This window comes from Cheilinus undulatus, linkage group 3 (genome assembly GCF_018320785.1).
Source record: "Cheilinus undulatus linkage group 3, ASM1832078v1, whole genome shotgun sequence".
In the NCBI taxonomy this organism is placed as follows: domain Eukaryota; kingdom Metazoa; phylum Chordata; class Actinopteri; order Labriformes; family Labridae; genus Cheilinus; species Cheilinus undulatus.
This window is the reverse complement of record NC_054867.1, coordinates 30,914,449-30,937,793: the sequence shown is the minus strand read 5'-3', so window position 1 is coordinate 30,937,793 and position 23,345 is coordinate 30,914,449. Positions and strand designations below refer to the sequence as shown.

The 23,345-nt window shown below is 38.2% G+C and overlaps 2 protein-coding genes across 2 annotated transcripts; one reads left to right on the top strand and one right to left on the bottom strand.

Annotated features, from left to right (window-relative positions):
• Positions 1-4,685: 4,685 nt before the first annotated feature.
• Positions 4,686-13,222, bottom strand: eno1b (enolase 1b, (alpha)). The gene is made up of 12 exons (XM_041783194.1): positions 13,072-13,222; positions 11,367-11,461; positions 11,141-11,236; positions 10,474-10,532; positions 10,297-10,366; positions 9,735-9,868; positions 9,414-9,636; positions 8,057-8,254; positions 7,021-7,222; positions 5,981-6,089; positions 5,718-5,776; positions 4,686-5,054 (listed from the first exon to the last, which is right to left on the bottom strand). The coding sequence occupies exons 2-12, from the start codon at positions 11,449-11,451 to the stop codon at positions 4,985-4,987; spliced, it is 1,305 nt and encodes a 434-aa protein (XP_041639128.1). The 5' UTR covers positions 11,452-11,461; positions 13,072-13,222; the 3' UTR covers positions 4,686-4,984.
• Positions 13,223-16,090: 2,868 nt separating this feature from the next.
• ppil1 (peptidylprolyl isomerase (cyclophilin)-like 1) lies at positions 16,091-18,236 on the top strand. The gene is made up of 4 exons (XM_041815753.1): positions 16,091-16,289; positions 16,608-16,762; positions 17,170-17,238; positions 17,957-18,236. The coding sequence occupies exons 1-4, from the start codon at positions 16,234-16,236 to the stop codon at positions 18,175-18,177; spliced, it is 501 nt and encodes a 166-aa protein (XP_041671687.1). The 5' UTR covers positions 16,091-16,233; the 3' UTR covers positions 18,178-18,236.
• Positions 18,237-23,345: the final 5,109 nt, after the last annotated feature.

Below are 23,345 nucleotides of genomic sequence, written 5' to 3'. Positions count from 1 at the left end.
ACTCAAAATGCACTGTTCCACATTATTATGCACAACAGAGTTTCGAAACATTGTTTGGTTGTAAAGAACTAAAAATGGCCATTTGTTGAGTTTGCAGCATTAGGAGGTCATATTTACTGAAATCAAAAGCTATTCCAATCAAAAACATCTTAACAGGCAAAGTTATATGTTAACATGGGACCACTTCTTTGATATCACCTTCACAATTCTAGCATCCATTGAACTTGTGAGTTTCTGCTTGAATTTCTTTGCAGGATGTCAGAGCTGCTGTTTTAATGTGAACTGCCTCCCACCCTCATAGATCTTTAGCTTGAGGATGCTCCAAAGGTTCTCAATAGGGTTGAGGTCAGGGGAGGATGGGGCCACACCATGAGTTTCTTTCCTTTTATGCCCATAGCAGCCAATGACACAGAGGTATTCTTTGCATGAGATGGTGTATTGTCATGCATGAAGATAATTTTGCTACAGGAGGCACTGCTCTTCTTTTTGTACCATGGAAGAAAGTGGTCAGTCAGAAACTGCCGAGGTCATTTTCACAGCTTCAGGGACCCCAAATGGGACTACCAGCTCTATCTCCATGATCCCAGACCAAAATGTGACTCCGTCACCTCCTTGCTGATGTTGCAGCCTTGTTGGGACATGGTGGCCATCCACCAACCATACACTGCTCCATCCATCTGGACCATCCAGGGCTGCACGGCACTTATCATTAAAAAGACTGTTTGAAAATTAGTCTTCATGTATTTCTGGGCCCACTGCAAATGTTTTTGCTTGTGAGCATTGGTTAGGGGTGGCTGAATAGTAGGTTTATGCATAACTGCAAGCCTTTGTCTGGCAGAAACCTTCCTCGTTATGCCTTTATCTGCACAAACTCGTCTGTGCTCTGAATCAGCCACACATTTCTTCACAGTACGATGATCATGCTGAAGTTTCCTGAAATATCTTGTTTTCATACCTTGTCCAAGGCATTGCATTATTTGACACTTTTCGGCAGCAGAGAGATCCTTTTTCTTTCCCATATTGCTGAAACCTGTAGCTTGCTTAATAATGTAGATCATCCTTGTGTTTTCCCTTGTCTTGATGGTGTACTGAGCATAGATTTTTTTTTTTCCAAATGTACTATCAGGCCACAAAATAACAAAAGTGAAAAATGTGTAGGGGGTTTGAATACTTTCTGAATGCACTGTAAACAGTATAAACAGTGTATTAGCACCACAGCAACATTAAAGAACCATTTCAGTTTAAACTTTTATGCATGAAATATATTATTTCCCATGTTTTTAAATTGTTCTTAAAGCATGAAAAACAAGATTTGATTTTTTTTCAGCCCAGATTTTCTAAGGAAAATTTTCACATGTCCACTAGAGTGGACAACATGTGTTCTTATTTTGAACTAAATAGATAGTGTATCTGTTGCATTACAATAGCTACATAGCATTTTAATTGGTATAAAATTATGTGAAAACTATAAAATACATTTCACAATTTTATTGTTTTCTTTTCAACTGCTAATGCAATAAAAGAATACTCTAGTTCACTCTGCTAAATATATACTACATGGAAAGAGAAAACACACATTGGTATAAAGTTAGTCCATCCATTAGAATCTCTGAACCAAGAGTAGGGTAACAATGAAAACAAAATTTGATCATGTCCAGACTAGTGGTTTAGTTGCAAACATTAGTGCAATATTTATTGTGACTGTCCTCCTTCTCTGCATCTGCAGAACTGTAGAGCTTGTTCTGACACTTGTTACGACCCAGCTCGTGAGGGGTTAGGGAGGTAACATAAAAACCAGATTGTGTGGTTAATCAAAAAGTTATTTATTAACAAAGAAGTAAAAATGTTTACAGATCAAAAGGTGAGGCAAATGGTAACAGAGAGGGCATGTGGGTGCTGATTACTTAAATTACAAACTAGAGCAAAAGAGAGTCTAACTAGAGTTTTAAGTGCTACCTTACCTTAGTCAAACAAAATGGAAAGAAAACCTAGCTACCTACTCTCTCTAACCAAACCAAAACACAAGTGAAACAGCACCCCTAAACCTAGTGAATCTAACAAAGCAAAATTACTAAGGTGAATGTGTGTGTGCTCCTAAAGGTAACTAAATTCCTAGCCCAGCTGAGATAAACACGAGTGCCTCCTAACAATAAATACTGAAGTTCTGTTAGAACAATATCACAAAAGCTAACAAAGAGGCACAGAGGCAAACTGAATCAAATGAGGCTGGGGAGAGACTGAAGAGTGGCCAAGCTTTTATAGCCGCAGGTTCTCAGGTGCTCCTCTCTGATTGGTTGATTGACCTAGCAGGGCTGCACACCAATTAGACTTGTTAGCTGGCTGCACAGGTGAAGGGGATTCAGCCTTGAGAAGACAACATCATACACACCACACACACTCACAAATGAAAACACACACAGAACACTCCAGAGTAGGGTTAGTCACCTTTCAGGAAAGAGAGTACGGCTGTGGCCGTTAACCTCATGTCAAAGGTTAATTGAAGTATAGCTCAGTGAGCCTCATTCTGCTTGTGGGAAAACATACTTTATTATTTTTCAGCTCTCAATCCACTTAGGTCAACTCCTATCAATGTATAAACTTCTTCGCTTCATCTAGATTTATGTCATAGCTGTGGAATGAATCCTTAGCAGGACTGTTGACTGTCAAGGCATGCTTTACTCTTTGTTGTCCTTTGCAGAGAGGCTTCAAGAAATCTGGAAAAGCACCCAGGGCACAAAGCCATGAGACACTGCATGTAGATGTACTTTATTTTTTATGTGCATGCAGCAACATGGCACGTGTTTGTATTTTTGGCTTCAATGAGCTGGGGCCAGTGATACCCAGGGCCAAACCAGATCTGAGTGGTGCATCCTCAGCTCCACTTTAACTACTACTGGCATGAACAAATCCTTCTTTTTCTGGCAGCCACTCATCATCACTGTCACCATCATTATGGTGACTCAGATGCTCCACTACCCTGTAGGCCTGTCCTATCACACTCTGCTCTGAGCACTGCAAAATATGAAGATATATGAAAACAGCTAATTACATTCTAATAACCTAAATACATTGATTTTCAGTCCAAACACTTAAATACTGATAGGTTTTTGAAGAAGTAATTTCACGGTAATTGTACTAAACTAATACTTTGAAAATTTAACAATAGCATGAGTCCTTATGGGTTACTTGATGTTGCAATATTTTTGTAACCTGCAAGGATATCCTTGAAAGGAGGGATTTTGTGGATATTCCTGAGGAACTTGGCATACCTGACTGACCATCAGCCACCTTGGTCTCAAAAGGAACATCACATTTGACAAGTCAAATCATCTTGTTGTCAAATATTTCACCTTTTGCTGTTCCCTTATTTTCTTTTCAACCCACAAGCTCCCTTTTCCATGGTTAAGTCTATGGGTGCTTCTCATTACAAAGTTTGACCATCCTTGCCTCCTCTATCCATGACTGACCTGGAAATTGTTCTCCCTCCCTCCATGATGAAGGATCTTCCAATTCCTCCAATGCACCTGGAGGAGGCGAGGATGGAGGAGAGAGGAGGCTCCTGGAGGAGCTCAGAAACACCAGTCTATCCTCCACAGAAGTCTTTTAACCAAAGGTGCAATGTGATGGGTTTGGAGGTGTGACATCTGCCAGAAAAGCCAAACCTCTGCACGGTTCATGACATTATTTTTATTTTTACAGTACTCATTTGCTTGAAATAAAATTCTTGAAGATAGATTAAATGATGAATAATAAAATTATTGAGTTTATCAACCAAAGTAATTCTACTGATAATCAGATATGTAAAATAAAGAATGCGTTTCTTAAGACATGTTATGGCTATTTTTTTTTTTTTTTACCATTTTATGGTGAGTCATTGCAAAGATTTTTGAAATTATTTCAAATACAGGTCTAATGTTTTGTCTATGAGGGTGAATCAGCTGATCAGCTTATCATCAGTACCTGACATCACTCAGACTGACGCTGTGAGGTGAAAGAGCTGTCATACACTAAATTGTGCCTCCTCTCTCTTCCTCGCATCTCTCTTTCAATTCCTTGCTGGGTGGAGCTAAGACACGAGGAAACAACGTGAACGGAGGACGGAAGGATACCAAATGAGAAGGACCCAATGTCATCATCTACAGTCTAGCCACAGTTCCTTTTTTTGTTTCAAAGTAAAAGCAGGTCTGCATCCACAGAGGAAGTCAATTAATGTTTAAATTTAAATAATTTAAACTCAAGAGTGAATGAGACAGGAAACTGATGGAAAATCACTGCAGTAAAAGGATTCTTTTAAAAAGAGGAAAACTAAAAATCAAACAAGTATACGTTAAAATCTGAAAAGAAGGGCTGCAAATTTGAAGTTTTGTTTCAATGTTATCACTTTCCTGATTTCTCTTTTTATATTTAATACAAAAAATGACAATTGGTGCTCACAAAAGTTAATTATGCTTTCAGAGTTCTTGAAAATATTGATTTTAATTATGACAGAAGGGTAATAGGACTAGAAAATACTGAAATACAAGACATCAATCATTGATGTTAACTTTTTATCTTTAAAATTCCTCTCAAGCTTTGATTGTCCAACATCATCATAAACATATTTGGTTATTTGCTGAAAATCAAACGTATAAGAAGAAACAGAAACAACAACCATCATGAATGAAACACTGGGGAAACAAAAAAAAGATTGTCTAATAAAACTGTTTATTAACTTTGACTTCAAGTTCACATTTTTACCACAGTTAGCAAGAGTCATAAATTAATATTACTCATTTTAAATAGATTAACTGTTGTACTATGAATGCAGAAAACAGAATACAGCAGAGTGGCTGGTTACTACAGTATGCTCACTTTTTATAAACTCATTACCATCATTAGTGCAACAGTAGCATGTAACAGTAGCCCTACATTAACCATGACTGCCTGTTCTCCTACAGTTTTGTGTATAAATTCACATGTCTGTAGAAAGAAATGATTGATTGATTTATTGGGCCAGTGGGTTTCTGAAGTTTTTCCCAGCGAAACAAGCGCTGTTTCCCAGTTCTTCTTCAATTCTACAGAAAAATAAAAAGTTCAAAGTTGATTTAACATTTTTACCCAGTAACAACAATTGTGTTTTCCTCTTCATCTAATTATTTTACAACATTTATATCGAATGAGCATCAACAAATTCCCTTTTAAGATCTATATAAGGGCATTAGACTGCAGGTCTGTATGCACACACAAAAATAAGTCACGCAGGATGGAAAAGAGAAGTACAGATTCAACAGGAATCCCCAAATTATAATCTAAAAAAAAAAATCGTGTAGCACATGTACAAAAATACTTTTAGTAGTTCTGATGTGGATGTAGTGGTGCTCAAAATGAGCCCAAACAGGCTGATTGAATAGTAAAATATTTAGCAGCAAAAGTAGTGGCTTTTACATATGTACTACATATATCCTGGATATATTCTAAAAAACTGGTGAATATCAGAAAGTTCTTACACAGCATAAATGGGTTTTAAGAGCAAATACCCTCCTGAGAGTGGTCGGTGGATAAGGCCTATTATATTTTATACAAATCTTCAAGACGGCCTTAGTAATTTCATGTAGTGTGGCAGCAAAGCCTTTTCAAGATTTGTGTTTTACAAAAGAAAAACAAAAGCTTTTCATACCTTAAAAAATGGCACATTAATGACACAGTTTCTTGTCTCATTTAATGTTAGTAAGACTTACCTCAGAATTTGGTTGTATTTGGCCAAACGCTCAGAACGACAAGGAGCTCCAGTCTTAATCTAAAAGAGTTTGTCAAAATTGTATGCAATGTTTTCATTAGTATTTGTCCCATCCATGTCACAGACCAGATATACCATTTTGTTGTGTTTTTAATGTCCCTTAAAGTAGTTTGAAAAACACTGAAAAGGTGAAAATATTCTTTGATTAAACTTAAAATCTATTATGTTCTTAACAGACACAGTGACACACCAAATGTGATTTACCTGCCCAGTGCAAAGGCCAACCACCAGATCAGCGATGAACGTGTCCTCTGTTTCACCAGAACGATGGCTGACCATCACACCCCAGCCGTTCTCCTGAGCCATTTTACATCTGAGAGGAGGACACAAGAGAATTTTACACAGGCCAGTTAACTTCCACTGGCTAGGGTATGGTATGTACTGTATTACTTCATATAATTTAACAGTTTCTAAAGTTATTTGAGACCGCTGTGGTTGATTTTCAGTTTGTGAAGTTTGGTGCCCCCTGTATATGAAGGGGTATATTCTCTTTTTTGATCTCATCTTGTTTTGTTTTGTTTGTTTTACAGTCAACTGTATATAACTGGGAATATTTGCCCCTAAAATAATTCTAAAAAGGTTGCAGTACAGGTATAATCAGTCTCCTTAGTGGTTGTCTCCTTTAATGTTATACGACATAAATACGCATCAACATTAATGTGATTCTGTTTGACAACAATTTAAAACCTCTTGCAATGGCTTCAACCATGATCCCTCTATCCATACCCTGTTCAGGGTCACCAGGGGCTGGAGCCAATCCCAGCTGTCATTGTGTGAGAATGTGTGCCTTTTGCCTTTCAGTGATGAAGTAGATAAAGTCAACATCATCTGCCAAACTGAATTTGGACATGGGCATATGTGCCTCTAGATGGCAGTAGCTACATCTGTTCTAGGTAACATTCACTGACATGTATGCTTCCTAACAATCAGGGCAGGTCCAAAAACAACAAGAAGAACTGGAAAGAACACAAGAAGCGTTTCTACTCACATCCTAATCCAGTAAGTTCAACAGGACGAACAGAAGCCTATCTAAAAGAGGCCTTGCATGAAGAGATAATCAATTCAACTGATTTCCAGAACAAAGAAGGAATAAGGATGACCTCTTATACAAGCCTGATTTAAATACAGGCATGGTACCTTCTGCAGTTTAATTAGAGCCCTACTCAATATTTGAGGAATGATGTTTGTTTTACAGACAAGTGATCTATAAACAGAACCCTGACACTTTCAGAGTGATGACTTACGCTCTCATTGACTCAGTGACGGAGCCAATCTGATTGACCTTTAGCAGCAGACAGTTACAGGCTTTCTCCTCCACAGCCTTGCAGATGCGATTAGGGTTGGTTACCGTAAGATCGTCTCCCACAATCTGAATGTCTGTGCTCCCAGTGAAACTGGTCCAGGCTGCCCAGTCATCCTGGTCAAAGGGGTCCTCAATGGAAACCACTGAAAGCATGCAGATGTTCCTCATCAGAGAGTAAACAATGATATATATAGCTTAAACTTAACTCTGGCCAAGGTCAGTAATTACTGCGTTAAAAGTCAACAACCAGGCAGCTTCGAAATGAACAACCATCACCAACTGTCTTATCCTTTGTACCACAGAGACGCTCCAAAGCTCTGGTAATGAAGTATAAACTTGGCATTGTCCACTTTATTGAACTTGATACTAGGCATTATTTCTATGCGATGACACCATGTTTTAATGATTTATTTTCATTATTTCAGTTTCATGATTTTTATGTGCTGTCCTGTGAGGTTGTTGCTAATATTTTAGACTACATAGCTACATAAATTCTCCCCATTCACTTGTTTCTTCAAGGCTTAGACTTAAAGGAACCAACATTATTTCAGCCTTTTTCAAATAGTATCTCCACAGTGAAATCCATAAAGACTAAAGACATGACATGAAAACCATATAGATTTGAAAATGTGGTTAAAGGTGTGCCATGTACTACTTAAAAAAACTTTTTTGGTTTAATTTTCATATCTTTGATTTTTCCGTTTCACATCATTGCATAATAAAAGAAATGCTGACAGCTGCAATTGCCGTTGGCAGCTTTCTAAGGATTAAAAAATGTGTCTGTGCGATTGTCAAAGGAGGGTTAATGCATAAACCAATTTCTCCAACCCTGTTAGAAGTAAAATAGATTCAAAGTGGGAAAATGATCCAGTATAGGTGCAAATCAGCCAGGCAGATGCTGACGTTGCCGTCCTATTGTGAGCCCTGCTGCTCACCTGCTTGATAATGTGAACAAAGATAAAGTGTCAGGAGGTTACCTGGATAATCCTTCACAAAGCTCTTGTAAAGATCAGCCAGCTCATCAGGAGTGATGTAACGGCTCGGGTCATCAGGAGACTTGAAGTCCAGGTCATATTTTCCCTCCCGGTAGAATTCTGATGCTGCCACATCCATGCCGATCACAACCTGGTCTGTGTATCCCGCTTTGGCAATGGCTTCCTTTATCAGCTCCAAAGCTGCAGAGTTAAATCATCACAAAATTATCATGTTGTAAAAAATGCAAAAATCAAATTGCTGGCATTGATCAAGCCCAAAGATTCCAGCCTGACCCTACCAAAGTCTGTGTAGCTAGGGTAGCAATTCAAACCAGATACTTTTAGGTAAATTTTCGTTATATTAACGTTAAAAACTACAATTCTGAGTTGTTCAAAAGACGGAAATCTGCTCACATTAGATCCTAATGAGTGCACTAAACACTAAAACATGTATTACAGATGCGGCTCATTTATTTTTTATGATACAGCAGCAAAGATGAGAAGCAGACGCACAGACATCACTGTACACTGAATGCATGGAGCTTTTTGGAGATCATCAGTCTGGAACGCTACGGCCTCTTTACTCCTTCCCTGGTTACAATAGAACAGATGATAATTGAATTATTTTCCTCTTTTTTTTTCCCTCCACCTGTTCATAATTTCTCGTCACTCTCTCTCTTCCTCAGTGGTTCCCCACTGCATTATTTTACATTATTCTCACAGAATGGAGCAGGCTGACAGTCCCACATTTTAAACAGCCTTCCTTGCCAATTATATAAAAGACATTTAGAGAAATCAGTGATATACTGTTGTGTAAATTATCTGCTTGGAGTTTAGTTTTTTAAATGGCAACTTAATTTCAGAAATATAACCAGTGGGCCTGAGCAACCCGTTTCATAATCCATGCAGTGTGTCTGCACTAAGTAAGGTTGTTCTGAATTTATAACAAGAAACACAGACCAAAACTAAAAATCTAGGGTAAAACAAAGTATTGCTGCCATGTCTATGATGATGTTTCTGACTTCTCTGGAGCCTGACCCCGCATGGGTCCCAGGTAAGGGATCTTGGTCAGACACGGTTCTACGCTTGGGAAGAGAACCTAACCTCTACTGTAGACCGAATGCCAACCTTAAAATAATCACTTCAGAATGAGAAGTTTCATGTAAATTTGCACAGAGCTAAATATTTTGCCCATTTTGTGCCATCGCCACAAGACTGGTTTTGTAGTTTTTCTTGTACTTTTTTCCTTCATGGTGATGAAGATAAAAACTAAACTAACATCAGAGCTATGTTTAGCTTGAGGTTTTTATGTGTTTAATATATCATTTGCTCACTAAAAAAAATCATTTCATAATTTTACCTTCCTGGTTCTCCAGGATATTTGGAGCAAAGCCACCTTCATCCCCAACATTGGTGGCATCCTGACCGTATTTCTTCTTAATAACATTCTTAAGGTTGTGGTAGACCTCAGCTCCAATGCGCATGGCCTCTTTGAAGCTGCTCGCGCCCACAGGCAAGATCATGAACTCTTGCATGGCAAGCTTATTACCAGCATGGGAGCCACCATTGATCACGTTGAAGGCCTGGTGAAAGTGGAAGGAAGAGAGATGTGACTTTTAATTACCTCACAATTACTGAAAGGTGTAATAAAACTTTAGACACTTGGCACACAGATCCTTACTGGCACAGGCAAGATGACTTGTGGGTTTCCTGCAAGGTCAGCAATATGGCGATACAGAGGGACACCTTTCTCTGCTGCACCGGCTTTGCAGACAGCCAGGGACACACCCAGGATGGCATTTGCACCAAATTTGGCTGAAAGGAGAAAATTCAAATAAAATACATGAGGCTGCATGCAGCGCAGGGGTTAGCGCTGTTGCCTCACAGCAAGAAGGTTCCTGGTGCACTTCCGGGTCAGGCCCTTTTGTGCATTTTTCATGTTCTCCCTGTGCATGCATGGGTGCTCAGGGTACTCAAACTTCCTCCCACCACCAAAGACATGCCCATTAGGTTAATTCTTGACTCAACATTAGCGGTAGGTGTGAAAGTGAGTGTGACTGTGAGCAGACCTCATCTCTATATGTCAGCTCTGTGATTGACTAGCAACCAGTCCAGGGTGTACCCCGCCTCTCGCTCAATGTCAGCTGGGATAGGCTCCAGCCCCCCGCAACCCCGAATGGGATAAGTGGTAAAGAAAATGGATGGATGAATGATGTGAAGACATAACAGTAATGGCCACTTACATTTGTTTTCGGTGCCATCCAGCTCAATCATCATCTGGTCGATTCTCTCTTGCTCAATCACAGATACCGGCTGATGAGAAGGAGACAAAAGTAGGAACCATTCAGACAAAAACAGATAAAAAAGGAAAATTAGAGAAATAAACACACACACAGGAAATTAAATAGTTGTCTTCTTACTTGGCCTACAAGTGCAGGAGCAATAGTTGAGTTTATGTTTTCTACAGCCTTTGAGACTCCTGTAACAGATGGATAAGTGTGATTATTCTCTGACTTGAAGGCAAATCATTTAAAGCCAATCACAGCAACAAAGACTTAGAAAGACGTGCAACATTTCTTCTCTCAAACATGTACAGAGAGACATGCAACAGCATAACTTGAATTTTATTTATTGGTTTGTGATTCTAAAATTTGAAAATATACATTATCTCATATTCTTAATGGTTTATTTAGTTGATCAATCCACAGACTTGATACTGCATTGATAGCATGCTGATAGTACACCATGCACATTATCTTTATTCAAAGCCTTAAGCATTCACTTAACAATTGTCACAACTGTTTAATTAGTAAATCTTATTTACAAATTTTAGTTCTTTTTACGAGCGACAGGCAATTGAAACTCACTAACCCTTTCACATCTGGGGGAAAGGAAGACAGAGAGAGTGGAGTAAAGATAACACACAAAAAGAGAGATGATTAGAAAAGAGTAAATGTGATATTTTTTACTTTTGCTGCTTTAGTGGAAAAGCAAAACACAAAGCCAAAAAGCTTGTTTGCATTTGGGTTTTACCATATTGGACATATTCCTTCTGATCATAAGAAATCACAAAAGAAGCATTCAAACCTTTCCCAAGGTAGCGAGACTTGTCATTGTCCCTAAGCTCCAAAGCTTCGTAGATCCCAGTGGATGCACCGCTTGGTACAGCAGCTCTAAACAAGCCTGCGTGAAACATAAAAGGAGGCAGAACAAGACGGAGGAGTCAAAATACAAAAGCACTACATCGTCATGGCAAATGATCAACACATTTTTTTTTGTTTTTTTTTTAAGAAAGACACCCATTTTTGCTTACCTCTTTCAGTGTAAAGATCAACCTCAACAGTAGGGTTTCCACGAGAATCAAAGATCTCTCGGGCATGGATCTTATGGATGGACATGGTGTAAGACCTTTAGACCAGAAAAATTTGTCAAATCAGTTCTCTGCACAAATAAGTGCACAGCCTCAAACAACACTTACAGATAGTAAAATGGGGAAATTAACACTATACAAATGTTTCCCCCCTTGTACTGTTGTCACAGCTTTACTCTCTTTTGTCCTTGTGGCTTGCTCACAAATATATCCTGACCCGGCTACAAGCTTAGGATTGCTAACCGACATGCTGCAATCCTAATTGGATTTGACTTTGTCATCTTATTAATCACATGGCAGTAAGCAGCAATTTCTGCCTAAGTCATCGGAAGGTTACGTTTGCAACAAGAGATGGCTTCATTTAAAGTAGTCCAATGACATATGAAGTTAGATTTAAGAAGTCCTGCTACAACATGACACGATAGCTCCGATAATCCCAAGCTGACAAGACGACTTATCCTGCAGACTGAGCAGCATGCAAGACAAAGAACGTTCAGGGATTCCTCCAATTCCTGCTCCAACTTTTAGAAAGATCAAACAGCCAATTAAAGGTGACACTGATGTGGACACACTTAATCTCAATCCATGACAAAACAGATCAGACGAAGAAGGTTAACAGTTCAGAGACCAATTGATACAGATGATAACTTTCCAAAGTACTAAGAATCATTTAAAGAACTTTTTTTTACTTCACATCAGATGGCATCTTTAACATTGGCTAATGGCTTGTTGCCCTCTAAAGTAAAATAATTCAATTATTACTCTGCGAATTTTGACAAAATTTATTAATTATAACTTGTTTAATAATTAACAAATTTTAGACAAAAAATAGGTAGAAACAGTTACATCACTATGCATATTTATGATGCCTTTTTCTAATTTTGCAGGAGTGGAGTGTAACAACTTCCATGTACTCCTGTTACTGCAATCGAGCAGCTTTGTTATGAACTTTTACTTGTTAGAAACCAAGCAAGACTCAAATATAACTTTTCAAGTAAATTTTTGATGAAATATTTTTAATTTTATATATAGAGACCAAAAGTTTCACTTCTATTTGGCTAAACCTAACTACGGTTATTTGTACTCTTTTGGTTTTGGTCTTTTTGTTACAGCAGAGTAGATCTACGGGATGTCTCTAGATTAGTTAGGGTGATTTTGGAGGACATGTTGATTATAGGTTTAAAAAAAACCTGTGAGAGAATAAAACAAATACATAAACTTTTTTAAACCCTTAAAACTAAACTTGTCTGTGGAGACTATGAATTAACGCATTTAAATAATAAACTTTCAGAGTATCTTGCGGTCAAATGGAGAACGATCACATGGAAAATGACCTTTTTCCGGTTTATGGTTGACCCTTCAAGAAAGTATGGCTAATGTGGGCTTTTGTTTGCTACATATAAATGTTGAGGGACAACATACTTAAACAGTTTCTTTACTGAAAACAGCACGAATTCCCCTTTAACATTGAGACTAACATAACGGTTTGCAGAAAACAGTAGCTAACTTAGCTAATTTGATTGACAGCAGGAGTTAACGTAACTAATAGTGAGAATAAAGATCTGCTGACAACTAAAGACTTTGAGAAAAGCAAACACATCACATCTAACTAGAGAATGGTGGAGACGAAGTAAACGAGAGTCTCTACCTTGCTGTGAAGGCTAGTTAGGACGGCTACGGTGACCAGCAGAAGGACTAAATTGAAGCCCGGGGAGGTTCCTCAGTTCAAGAAGACACTACGCAGGTCTAAGAAGAAGACGTTCTTTCTCTCTTCATGAACTACGGCACGTTTGACATCTTTCTGCGTGTTGCTGCCCCCGTAGGATCCAACCTGCATTGCAGCGCTTTATCAGAACTCTGCTGCGGCTCTCAACCCTGCGATATCAACTTAAAACATTTATTGTTTTGCATCATTTATTTAATTTTGATCATGCACAAACATGGTAGTACAAGTACAGCTACCTTTGATTTTTGTCATTTGTTTTAAAGACAGCTAAGAAAACTATACACAAATACATTCACCAGCGACTTTATTAGGTACACCTGTTCAACTGCTTGATAACGCAAATAACTAATCAGCCAATCACGTGGAGGCAACTCAGTGCATTTAGGCGTGTAGGTGGTAATAAGAACTTGCAGAATTTCAAACCGAACATCAGAATGGGGAAGAAAGAGGATTTAAGTGACTTTGAACGTGGCATGGTTGATGGTGCCAGACAGACTAATCTAGGTATTTCAGAAACTGCTGATCTTCTGGGATTGTCACGCACAACCATCTCTAGGGTCTACAGAGGAGGGTCCAAAAAAGGGAAAATATCGAGTGAGGGGCAGTTGTGTGGGCGAAAATGCCTTGTTGATGTCAGAGGTCAGAGGAGAATGGGCATACTGGTTCGAGATGATAAAAAGGCAACAGTAACTCAAATAGCAACTCGTTACAACCAAGATATGCAGAATAGCTTCTTTAAACGCACAAGCTGAATCTTGAAGCAGATGGGCCTCAGCAGCAGAGGATCACACCGTGTGCTACTCCTGTCTGCTAAGAACAGGAAACTGAGGCTACAATTCGCACAGGCTGATGAAAATTGAACAATAGAAAATTGGAAAAATGTTGCCTTGTCTGTCTTGATCACAACTGTGACATTCAGATGGTAGGGTCAGAATTTAGAGTAAACAATATGAAAGCATGGATCTATCCTGTATCTATGGTTCAGACTGCTGCTGCTGGTGGTGGTGGTGGTGTAATGATGAGGGGATATTTTCTCTGCATACTTTGGGCCCCTTAGTACCAAATGAGCATTATTTAAATGCCACAGCCTACCTGAGTATTATTGCAGACCACAGACCACAGTTCGCCCATCTTCTGATGGCTACTTCCAGCAGGATAATGCACCATGTCACAACGCTCAAATCATCTCAAGCTGGTTTCTTGAACATGACAATGAGTTCACGGTACTCTGATGGCCTCCACAGTCACCAGATCTCAATCCAGTGGAGTACATTTGGGATGTGGTGGAACAGGGGATTTGCAACATGCATGTATATCCAACTAATCTGAAGCAACTGTGTGATGCTTTCATGTCAATATGGACCAAGATCTCTGAGGGATGTTTCCAGCACCTTGTTGAAACTATGCCACCAAGAATTAAGGCAGTTCTGAAGGTAAAAGGGGATCCAACTCAGCACTAGCAAGGTGCAGCTAATAAAGTGGCCAAATAGTGTATGTTAGGTATTGTTATTGGTGTTTTTGGTATGAATTTTAGAGTTGGTGTCCCTTTATCACCCTGTCATAAAAGATCACTGACAAAAACAGATCCATACCAAAACCCTGGATATTGATTGCTGGTCCCAGGCTGGAAATCTCTACCTTCATTTGTTTCTCACTCACTATTGAGATTCTAAGACTCATCTTTAAGAAAAAATACAAAGCCTTTAAATCTAAATTACCCATGAGTAGAAATGTAAGCTACAGTGTACTTTATTTTTTTTATCAGTCACAAAAATGTGCTTTTTCATACAGTAGCCCTAAAAATATTTAAATTATTTTACTCCACTTTCATTGAACTATTTTTTTTTTTACCTACAACCGACTTATTATTGATATCAAGTATTCATTATTTGTGTTTCAGATTTTAACCCTTTGAATGCCAATTTGTTAGCCATGATGCCACCATGTTTTTTAATTAAAAAAAAAAAAAACTCAAACAAACAGTAAAAATGAATTATTTTTCATAGACTACATGCTAAATATTCTTGTGTTAATTATGTGAATCATTGCAGCCTGGAATATGTAAATGATTAGCAGCAACATTGATTTTTATGCATTTTTTATGTTCAGGATGTTTTTTCCTCTATATGCCAAATATGGTCAAAATTACGCCATCTGGTGGAGAGTAGTAAAAATAATCAATTCCAAGGCAAAAGCCCAGATTCACAGCTTGATATAATAAAATGCATGAATTATCTGTCTAAGGAAATGATTTCAAACAATTGCAGTTTCAGTGGGTTTCAAGGCGTACTTTTTTGCGCTTAACAGTTTGAATGTAACTTTTGTTTGCAAACAGTGTATTTAGACTTATGGTAGGAGCTGAACTGGAAATAAAAAGGATCAAATAAAAATCTTGCCAAAAATTCTTGTCGTATGCATGAATGCAGCTAAAATTATATATACATAAATTGAAGACTGAAAAGCGCACAACCTTCCCTAAGGGGTAATAAGCTATTGTTCTGTTTTGATAGTTTATGGTGTTGTTGCTGTTGTTGAAAATGTTTTTTTTTTAAATTTCTTCTATCCTTTATCTTCGATTTTTAAATTCAGCATGCTTTATTGGCATGTTAAGCAACAACCATTGTTGCCAAAGGAAAAAAACGATCAATAATAAAATATGAGTCATCAAGTGTTTCTTTTGCTTTGTTTTACCTCTGTATGCGACCCTTTACCTCCATGTGCGCTGGAAAGCGCTCTGGCCTACGGGGTTACATTCCATCACTGCAAACGCTTTATTAACAAAAAACACAACAACAACAAACACAAACCTCCTCACAGGGTAACGGCCATATCCTACGGCTGGAGTTTTCTTTTGTGCAGTAGGGGGCAGGCGAGAGCGTATAGTCTCGTTCCACACTAGGAATAAGTGAGCGGCGTTTGGCACACGGCCATGAAACACCAGAAGAAGAAAAGGAAGCTATGAGCGGCAACCGGCGAAGAAGAATTCTCACTGAGATGATTGAACGTCCGTACTTGTAAAAGCACACATTGTTTTACCCCAGTGGGTTGTTTGGAAATAAGTGAGGTTTGTCGTTCGGAGAGGTCATGTCGGGGGTACCTCCAGATACATGGCAGCCGCCAACAGTGGCTCTAGAAACGACGTAAGTTTTCAAATACACGAATGCTAATACAGGGAGGTAATGAGCGTTAGCCAGTTTGCTCATGTTCGCTAAGCGTAAGGCTAGCTAGGCTAATTATGCTAAACCATCCCATTCTCTTGGAATTTGAACGAACTTTAGTGCAAGATGGTAGCACGCAATGCACATAAAACTCAGATGATTTCCTGTGGCTCTTTGTCAGCATGCTGGCTCTTCTTGGATTTTGTCCTCATCAGTCTGTACGTCTAACAGCCCTAATCTTCTAGGAACCTGTACTGTTAAAGATGATAGATTGCTATTAACCCTGCAAATGCATTACAGGATGGGGACAATTGTGGTGGAGTTATACTGGAAACATGCACCAAAAACCTGCAAGAACTTTGCAGAGCTTGCCAGGAGAAACTACTACAACAATACAAAGTTTCACCGCATAATCAAAGACTTCATGGTGCAGGGAGGAGACCCTACAGGAACAGGTGGGTACATACGTCATGCACGACGTCATCAGTTCGTCCAAATGATGTACAGTTTTTTTTGTTTAACCAAAATGATATAATTTTTGCTCTTGAAAAAAAATACGAACTTGTGTCGAGAGTCCTTACAGGAAGCCAAAAATCATCAACCCATTTAGGATGGATTGAAAATCACTGATTACTTAAGAGGAAGAATTGAAATCATAGGTATATCCAACATGTTGTGATACACAGGCAACTCATGATGTGATACAGCAATGTATGTGACCCCAGCATGCCGGCATACACTCCAGACAAAGGAAATTTAGTGGAGTAACACTGAATTAGTATTGCCCAAATCTTTTTACTCTTTGTACATATGGCTTATCTGTGATCAAATCTATATTTTACTGGTATTTACTTTCCTACAGGTCGTGGTGGTGCTTCCATATATGGCAAACAATTTGAGGATGAACTGAACCTAGAGCTGAAATTCACAGGTAATCACAGTGTAGGAAAAAGGAAAAGGTTCAATACAAGTGAATACAAGAAGGCTGATCTGTAGGAGATGAGTGTAAAGTGGTGATTAAGAGAAGTGTCCAGCATACCACAGTTCAGAAATTAATGAATGAATGACTCAATCTTTAGTTGTTTGTCACCAGTTACCTCAAGACACTCAGGTCTAGACTGTACTCATTGTTATATTATTTATAAACACTTAACATGGATCCCCTTTACAATGCTAAGAAAGTTATAAGTTGCAAGGAAAACATTGTAAAGCAGCCATCTGCTGCTAGTGTGTTTGGTTTTGATAGGGGATGTCAAGCAGCTTTGATATTTACTTTAAGATTTGTAATAATGGCAATAAACAGAAGTCTGGTATTAGTAGTTGTAGTTAAATGTACATAAAGCTTGATGTTCCTATTTAATGTTTGTACACAGAGAACAAAGTTAACCTAAGTGAAAGTCTTTCTATGTATGAACACACCCAACCAAGTTTATTCTAATTCCAGTTATCAGCTAAGTGGATCTGTGAACTAAATGTTATGCTCAAGTTGATATCTTTTAGCGTTCTTTAATTTGACACCCCAGTGGAATTAAAACAAAATACTTATGTTTTGTTTTAATATTTAGCATCTTTTAAAATATCTGAGGGTTTTATAAAAGTGTAAAGCGACAAAGTTTTAACTCTGATTTTGTCATTCATGTACCTGTTAGGTGCCGGTATTCTTGCGATGGCCAACGCAGGTGCTGACACAAACGGAAGCCAGTTTTTCCTCACACTGGCCCCAACACAGTGGTTAGATGCAAAGCACACCATTTTCGGAAGAGTGTGTCAGGGGATGGGAGTGCTGAACCGGATCGGCATGGTCGAGACCAGTGTCCAGGATCGGCCAGTAGACGATATCAAAATTGTCAGAACTCTTGTGGCAAATTAAACAGGAACTGATCATTTTTATACAGATTTTTTTTCCAATAAATATTTGTTGATTTTTAATGTGCAAGATTCATGTTTCTTTGTTGTACAAGAAAGAAAAGAAGAAGGCTGGATTTTTTTGAGAACTACCACAATATACTGTCATGTAATTATCAGGTTTTCATTTACCTCTAGTTTAATGTATAGACTGTATCTGTTCATTAGCCTTAGTTCTGACATTCTGTGGCAATTGTTAAGTTACATAAATTGAGTTGTTTCATTTTTATTTAGGTATTTTAATAACCATGTGTTTTTTTGGTCTTAAAAAGTGACAGAATATGTTTGGGAGAAGTTTTAGACACCTGCACTTAATTCACAATTTATTGTAATATAGCTAGATTTAATTAATAATTCATGCAATTTATTCTCATCTAACAACCCCATATGAGAAGTGACATTTTTTTAACCATATTTATATTTTGTTCATTCACAAATGATATTACAGATCACTGATAAATCATTTGTTTAGTCAGACAACAGAATACATCAATGCACAATGATCAAGCCAGAGTGTCCCAAGAAGTATTTTATTACTCACAAATAAGTCAGATATAAAGACAAAGTAAAATGGGTATATTTCTTTAAAAATCAGTAATGATATCAAAAGATATGCTATGAACCTAAAAAAGTAGAATTTGTGTCAGCTGTAGCATTGAGGCACTGTTTGATTTGTACTACAAGAAATTCAAGCTGCAAATATAGCTCAACACTTTTTTCTGGTCAGCCAGAGGAGGTAAATCTATTTTGGCAAAAATACTCGCCTCTATTCATTATAAAATGTGTAAAAAAAAAAAAAAAAAAAAAAAACCTCAAACATAAATGTAAAAGGTTGGAAGGGTGTAAGCATTGTCACTCCTCGAATCCATGCCAGTCATAGGAAAGTATAGGTAACCAAATAAGTTTAATAACTATGAAAGAGCACCAAACCAGTGTTTTTGCGTGTTTCAGGTTGTTTTGCTTGGAAGTGAATGGTAGAATGAGGATAAATTAAATTTAGGGCATTTCTGATATTAATACCACACAAGTTCACACAGCATGCCTGAGCAGTGAGTGGTGGCTGCATGTTGGCTGCTGAGCAGCTGCTGCCTGGACTCTTAACATCGAGTTTGCCTTTAAAAGTGACAATAAAAGATGAACTATGTAGTCTTGATTAAATTTCAAGAAATTATTTGTAAAGACTATTGACTGTATATTATATGGACAGTGGTTCTCTGTCTTCATGCCGTACTGGTGGCCAAGACATGTGCATAAGTACTGTGGAATAGGCTCCATGCCTCCTCTGCTAACTAAACTTTAAACATAAAGGCCTTGTTTCCACCTGCGTGTGAATATGGAGGCCAGACAACTGGAAGCCCTTTCATCCCTTTGGGAATCTGTGCTATCCAACACGCCTGTCAAACTTCTCCCCTCCGTAATACTTTCGCCTGGAATGAGCCTCGATATGAAATACTTTTAGATAAATCAGTTTGATATGATAAACAGCATGATTTATCAGTTGATATGGCATGCTTTAATATCAACATGGCAGTTTGAAATATATTTATATATAAGAGTGAAAAGTTAGAAGGCATGATTAGATGAAAGGTTAGCTAACATACAAACAAACAAATGGCTAAATGAGTTAGCTTATCTAGTTCGGTTGTTCATAACATTTCTCAAAATATACTACATTCCTGGCAAGCCAACTTATTCTCTCATTTCTCTACATGCAACATTTTTCCTGTCTTTGTCACAGGAATTATCCAAACGACTAAATGGCAAAAAACAGACAAAATTATCCTTTTCCCATTGCTGCAGGTAGTTTCCAACAAGTTTCCATGCATCTGTAACAAAGTGGACTTCCTTGCGTTGACACTAGGAGTGGCATTCGTATATTTACAGGTATATAGACATCAGTCACATGTGTAAGTGGAAAAGTGTGTGAGAAATGTCTCTGCTACCTTTCCCCTTCAGCGAGTCACACACTACACGATAATTGTGCAGATTGACAGCCTGAATCCACCTTCCGAGCAAGTCAACAAAGACCTGTTTATTGAATGGCTTTTAAGATTATTTTGCCAGATTATCCTGTGGCGTGTAAGCATAAACGGACATGGACAAAAAAATGGAAATCAGAAATGGAGGAGACATTTTTTGATTTTTGGCAACAAAATGAGTGTTTAACAACATGTACTGTGAAACATACCACAGACAAAATTATGATTGAGGGAACAACCACAGGTTGGGCTTAGCAGGTAGATAACAGCCAAATTAGCAGTTTCACTCTATAATCACAGTTGACCCTGCAAGATTTGACCTTTAGAGAGTCGAGCGGGGAACAGAAACTGTTAGTGTGCTGTGTTTGTCCTCTTGTTCTACACCACACGCTAGAAGTGATTATTTAGATATGTGTGGCTAAACTACTCAAAAAGGTAGACACATAAACATGATAGCTATTGCAACAGAATCTTAACCTGACAGGCCAGATAGACTGTTCCATGTTTCTACTGCACAGACAAAACCACCACCACATTAGCTAAAAAGATACGTTTCCTTTTTTGAACCAGTCTGTTTTTTTTCTAGTGTAAAAAACAGCTCTTTAACGCATTGTGTATGTGACTTCCGGTGTTCCTGCAGCCAGCCTCAAGAGGGCATTCCCCGTATTACAATTTTTTGCACTTCCGCATTGGCTTCATTTTTCAGGACCGGAGGTTGCCGCTTGAGGCAGACATTGCAATCAGCTAGAACAACTACACCCAGCTACTGCCTCATTCTCCTCAAATAACGCCAATTGGTCCGAACAGCACACTGCTCGGCCCAAACTGTGTGTATTGGAGCTTTCCGAGACAGCTTTGCCCGATGACAGATATGAAGCTGGCAAAATCATCTGCTTTGTAAGTTTAACAGAATCTTGGTTTAAGAAAAATGCTTTTAATGTTTATTTAAACTGCATTGTTTGACCCATGTCCCATTTGATAACTTAAGTCTGATTCCCAGTGCAGTTTAAAGCTGTGATATTTACACCCCTGTGACGCTTTGCCTTCACTATGAATATTGCAGGGATATTATATGGGGTTATCCCTTCTCTGTGCCTGCCTTGGTTGTAAGAGAAGAGTTACAGAGGCAAGAACAAGATGGGAGAAGCCAGCAGGGGAGCACGGTGCTCTGTTGTAAGTGGATCTCCTGCTGTTCCATGCTCTTTTGCTTTCCCTCATACTGAAGTGCACTGTGCATTCACAAACAAGGGCCCGAAATATCACACTGCCGAGGCATCAGTATGAATGTCTCAAGAAATAATAATGTGATCCTTTGTTACTTTTGCAGAAATGCAGTGTGAAAACAGGAAACTGGTCAGAAGCTGTACTGCTTTTGGTCAGCAGGGGGAGCTCTAAATGCTCTGGCTTTACGCCGGGGCAGCTGTTGCTCAGTCGATCGCATTATACAGTCCAGAGTTCAGAATGAAATTCAAAACACATTGCAGCAGTTCCTAATTTTAAACAGAGATGCACTTTCCTTTATGTCTGAACATACAAAGTCTAAAACTGTGGTTAAAACAGTTAAAATAATAAAAAATCCGCAAGCCTTTCCTTTTTTCCTTTCAGATTCTGCATGTTATACAACATAGCATGAACTACTTGATGGCTGGTTGCCGGAATGGGATATTTGTGTTCTTGCAGCCAGCACTGCAAGTTCTTTTCTCAAAATATGAACAGGACTGAAGTGCTTGTGTGAAAGACAGGGGTGGAAAGTAACCAATTACATGTGCTCAAATTCCTGTAAATTTTCAGTTTTTTTGAGTACTATTTTGAATCAGTAATTTTACTTTTACCTAAGTTTACTTTGGGGGAAGTGCTGTACTTCACTTAATTAAAAAAACATTAGGTATTGAGTAAAAAATAGAGCACTGAAAGTCAAAATAAGAAGGTCCAAGCTTCTGTCAACAACATGAAACTGGCAATTGGTTTGGCTTTGACAAAACATGATGGTCAGCAGTACATTTCAAGAGAACGATTCCACATTTCATCTCAAAACAGCTGTTGCATTTAACTTTAGTTTAAGCCACACCTTAAAATAACCAACCTGGTTGGATATTTATATTCTCTTGGAGTTATTGCACATTAAGGAAAGATCACATTTCACTGTACACACCCTTTGTGTATCAAAGATAGCTACTTAGTACTTTGAGTAAACTTCAAATGAATTTTTACATTTACATGAGTAAATTTATAGAGCAGTACTTTTGCTTCTACTTAAGTACATTTTAATCGGAGTAGCTGTACATTGCTTAGGTATAATGGTCTTGTACTTCTTCCACTTCTGTTGAAATGAGAACTGTGGTATTTTAATAACAGAATAACTGCTGTTCAGGCCTTTTAAGTAGGCAAACAGATCTTGAGGAGACCTCAAGAGGTCACAGGTGTCACAGTTAGGGGTCTTGCACAGAAGGTCACTGAGGTCACAGAGAGCCCTTATTTTATTTGCAGATAACCCGTTATCGAAAGTACACAGCTTTATCAAAAGGTTTATGTGCCTCTGGTTGTATTAGGTTTAGCTTACAAAAGACGGTGCTGATCTATTTAGCTATACATACCGATCCCGAAGTAAGACAGACTCCCTTGTTTAACTAGTCTAACTTAAAAAATACAGCAATGTTCCTATACTTACGCATTTAGGATAAAACAAATACATTTTGGGATATTTGTTTTTCTCTAGCAGCTGAAATAATCCGCACCTGGCTAATTATTCCACGTAACAGCTTGTATTTATTTCAAGTGCCAGTGTGTGTGTGTGTGTGTGTGTTGTTAAATGTTACGTAAACAGTGACTATCTGAATAATGTGAATCTGTAGTAATGCCCTGCCTTCAGATGGCAATAAAAAGTGTGTTTCTGTAATAAAAGAGCTGGGACATGCAGACACTATAAGTGTCCTTTGGGTTTTGAGATATTTGAGATTCTGATTGGAAAAAGACTGTATGTAGTAAAAATACATTCACTATTCTCTAAGGTTCTATCCACAACATTGACTGCTAGTAGACTGCCATCAGTGTGTCTGCTAAGGTTGTCAAAATTTTCTTACTTTTGATACTTTTTAAAAAACTGTTTTACTGTTTAAAAAGACTGACCCAGTCTCTATTATTTTAATGATTGATT

Excerpts from the sequence above, each read along its gene's own strand:
- ppil1 (XM_041815753.1), top strand. The coding sequence starts at position 16,234 with ATGTCGGGGGTACCTCCAGATACATGGCAGCCGCCAACAGTGGCTCTA. Across the intron at positions 16,290-16,607 it reads ACAGTGGCTCTAGAAACGAC|GATGGGGACAATTGTGGTGG; the intron begins GTAAGTTTTCAA and ends AATGCATTACAG. Across the intron at positions 17,239-17,956 it reads CCTAGAGCTGAAATTCACAG|GTGCCGGTATTCTTGCGATG; the intron begins GTAATCACAGTG and ends TGTACCTGTTAG.
- eno1b (XM_041783194.1), bottom strand. The coding sequence starts at position 11,451 with ATGTCCATCCATAAGATCCATGCCCGAGAGATCTTTGATTCTCGTGGA. Across the intron at positions 6,090-7,020 it reads GTCACTGAGTCAATGAGAGC|ATGTAAAATGGCTCAGGAGA; the intron begins GTAAGTCATCAC and ends TCCTCCTCTCAG. Across the intron at positions 5,777-5,980 it reads TTGGCCTTTGCACTGGGCAG|ATTAAGACTGGAGCTCCTTG; the intron begins GTAAATCACATT and ends AAACTCTTTTAG.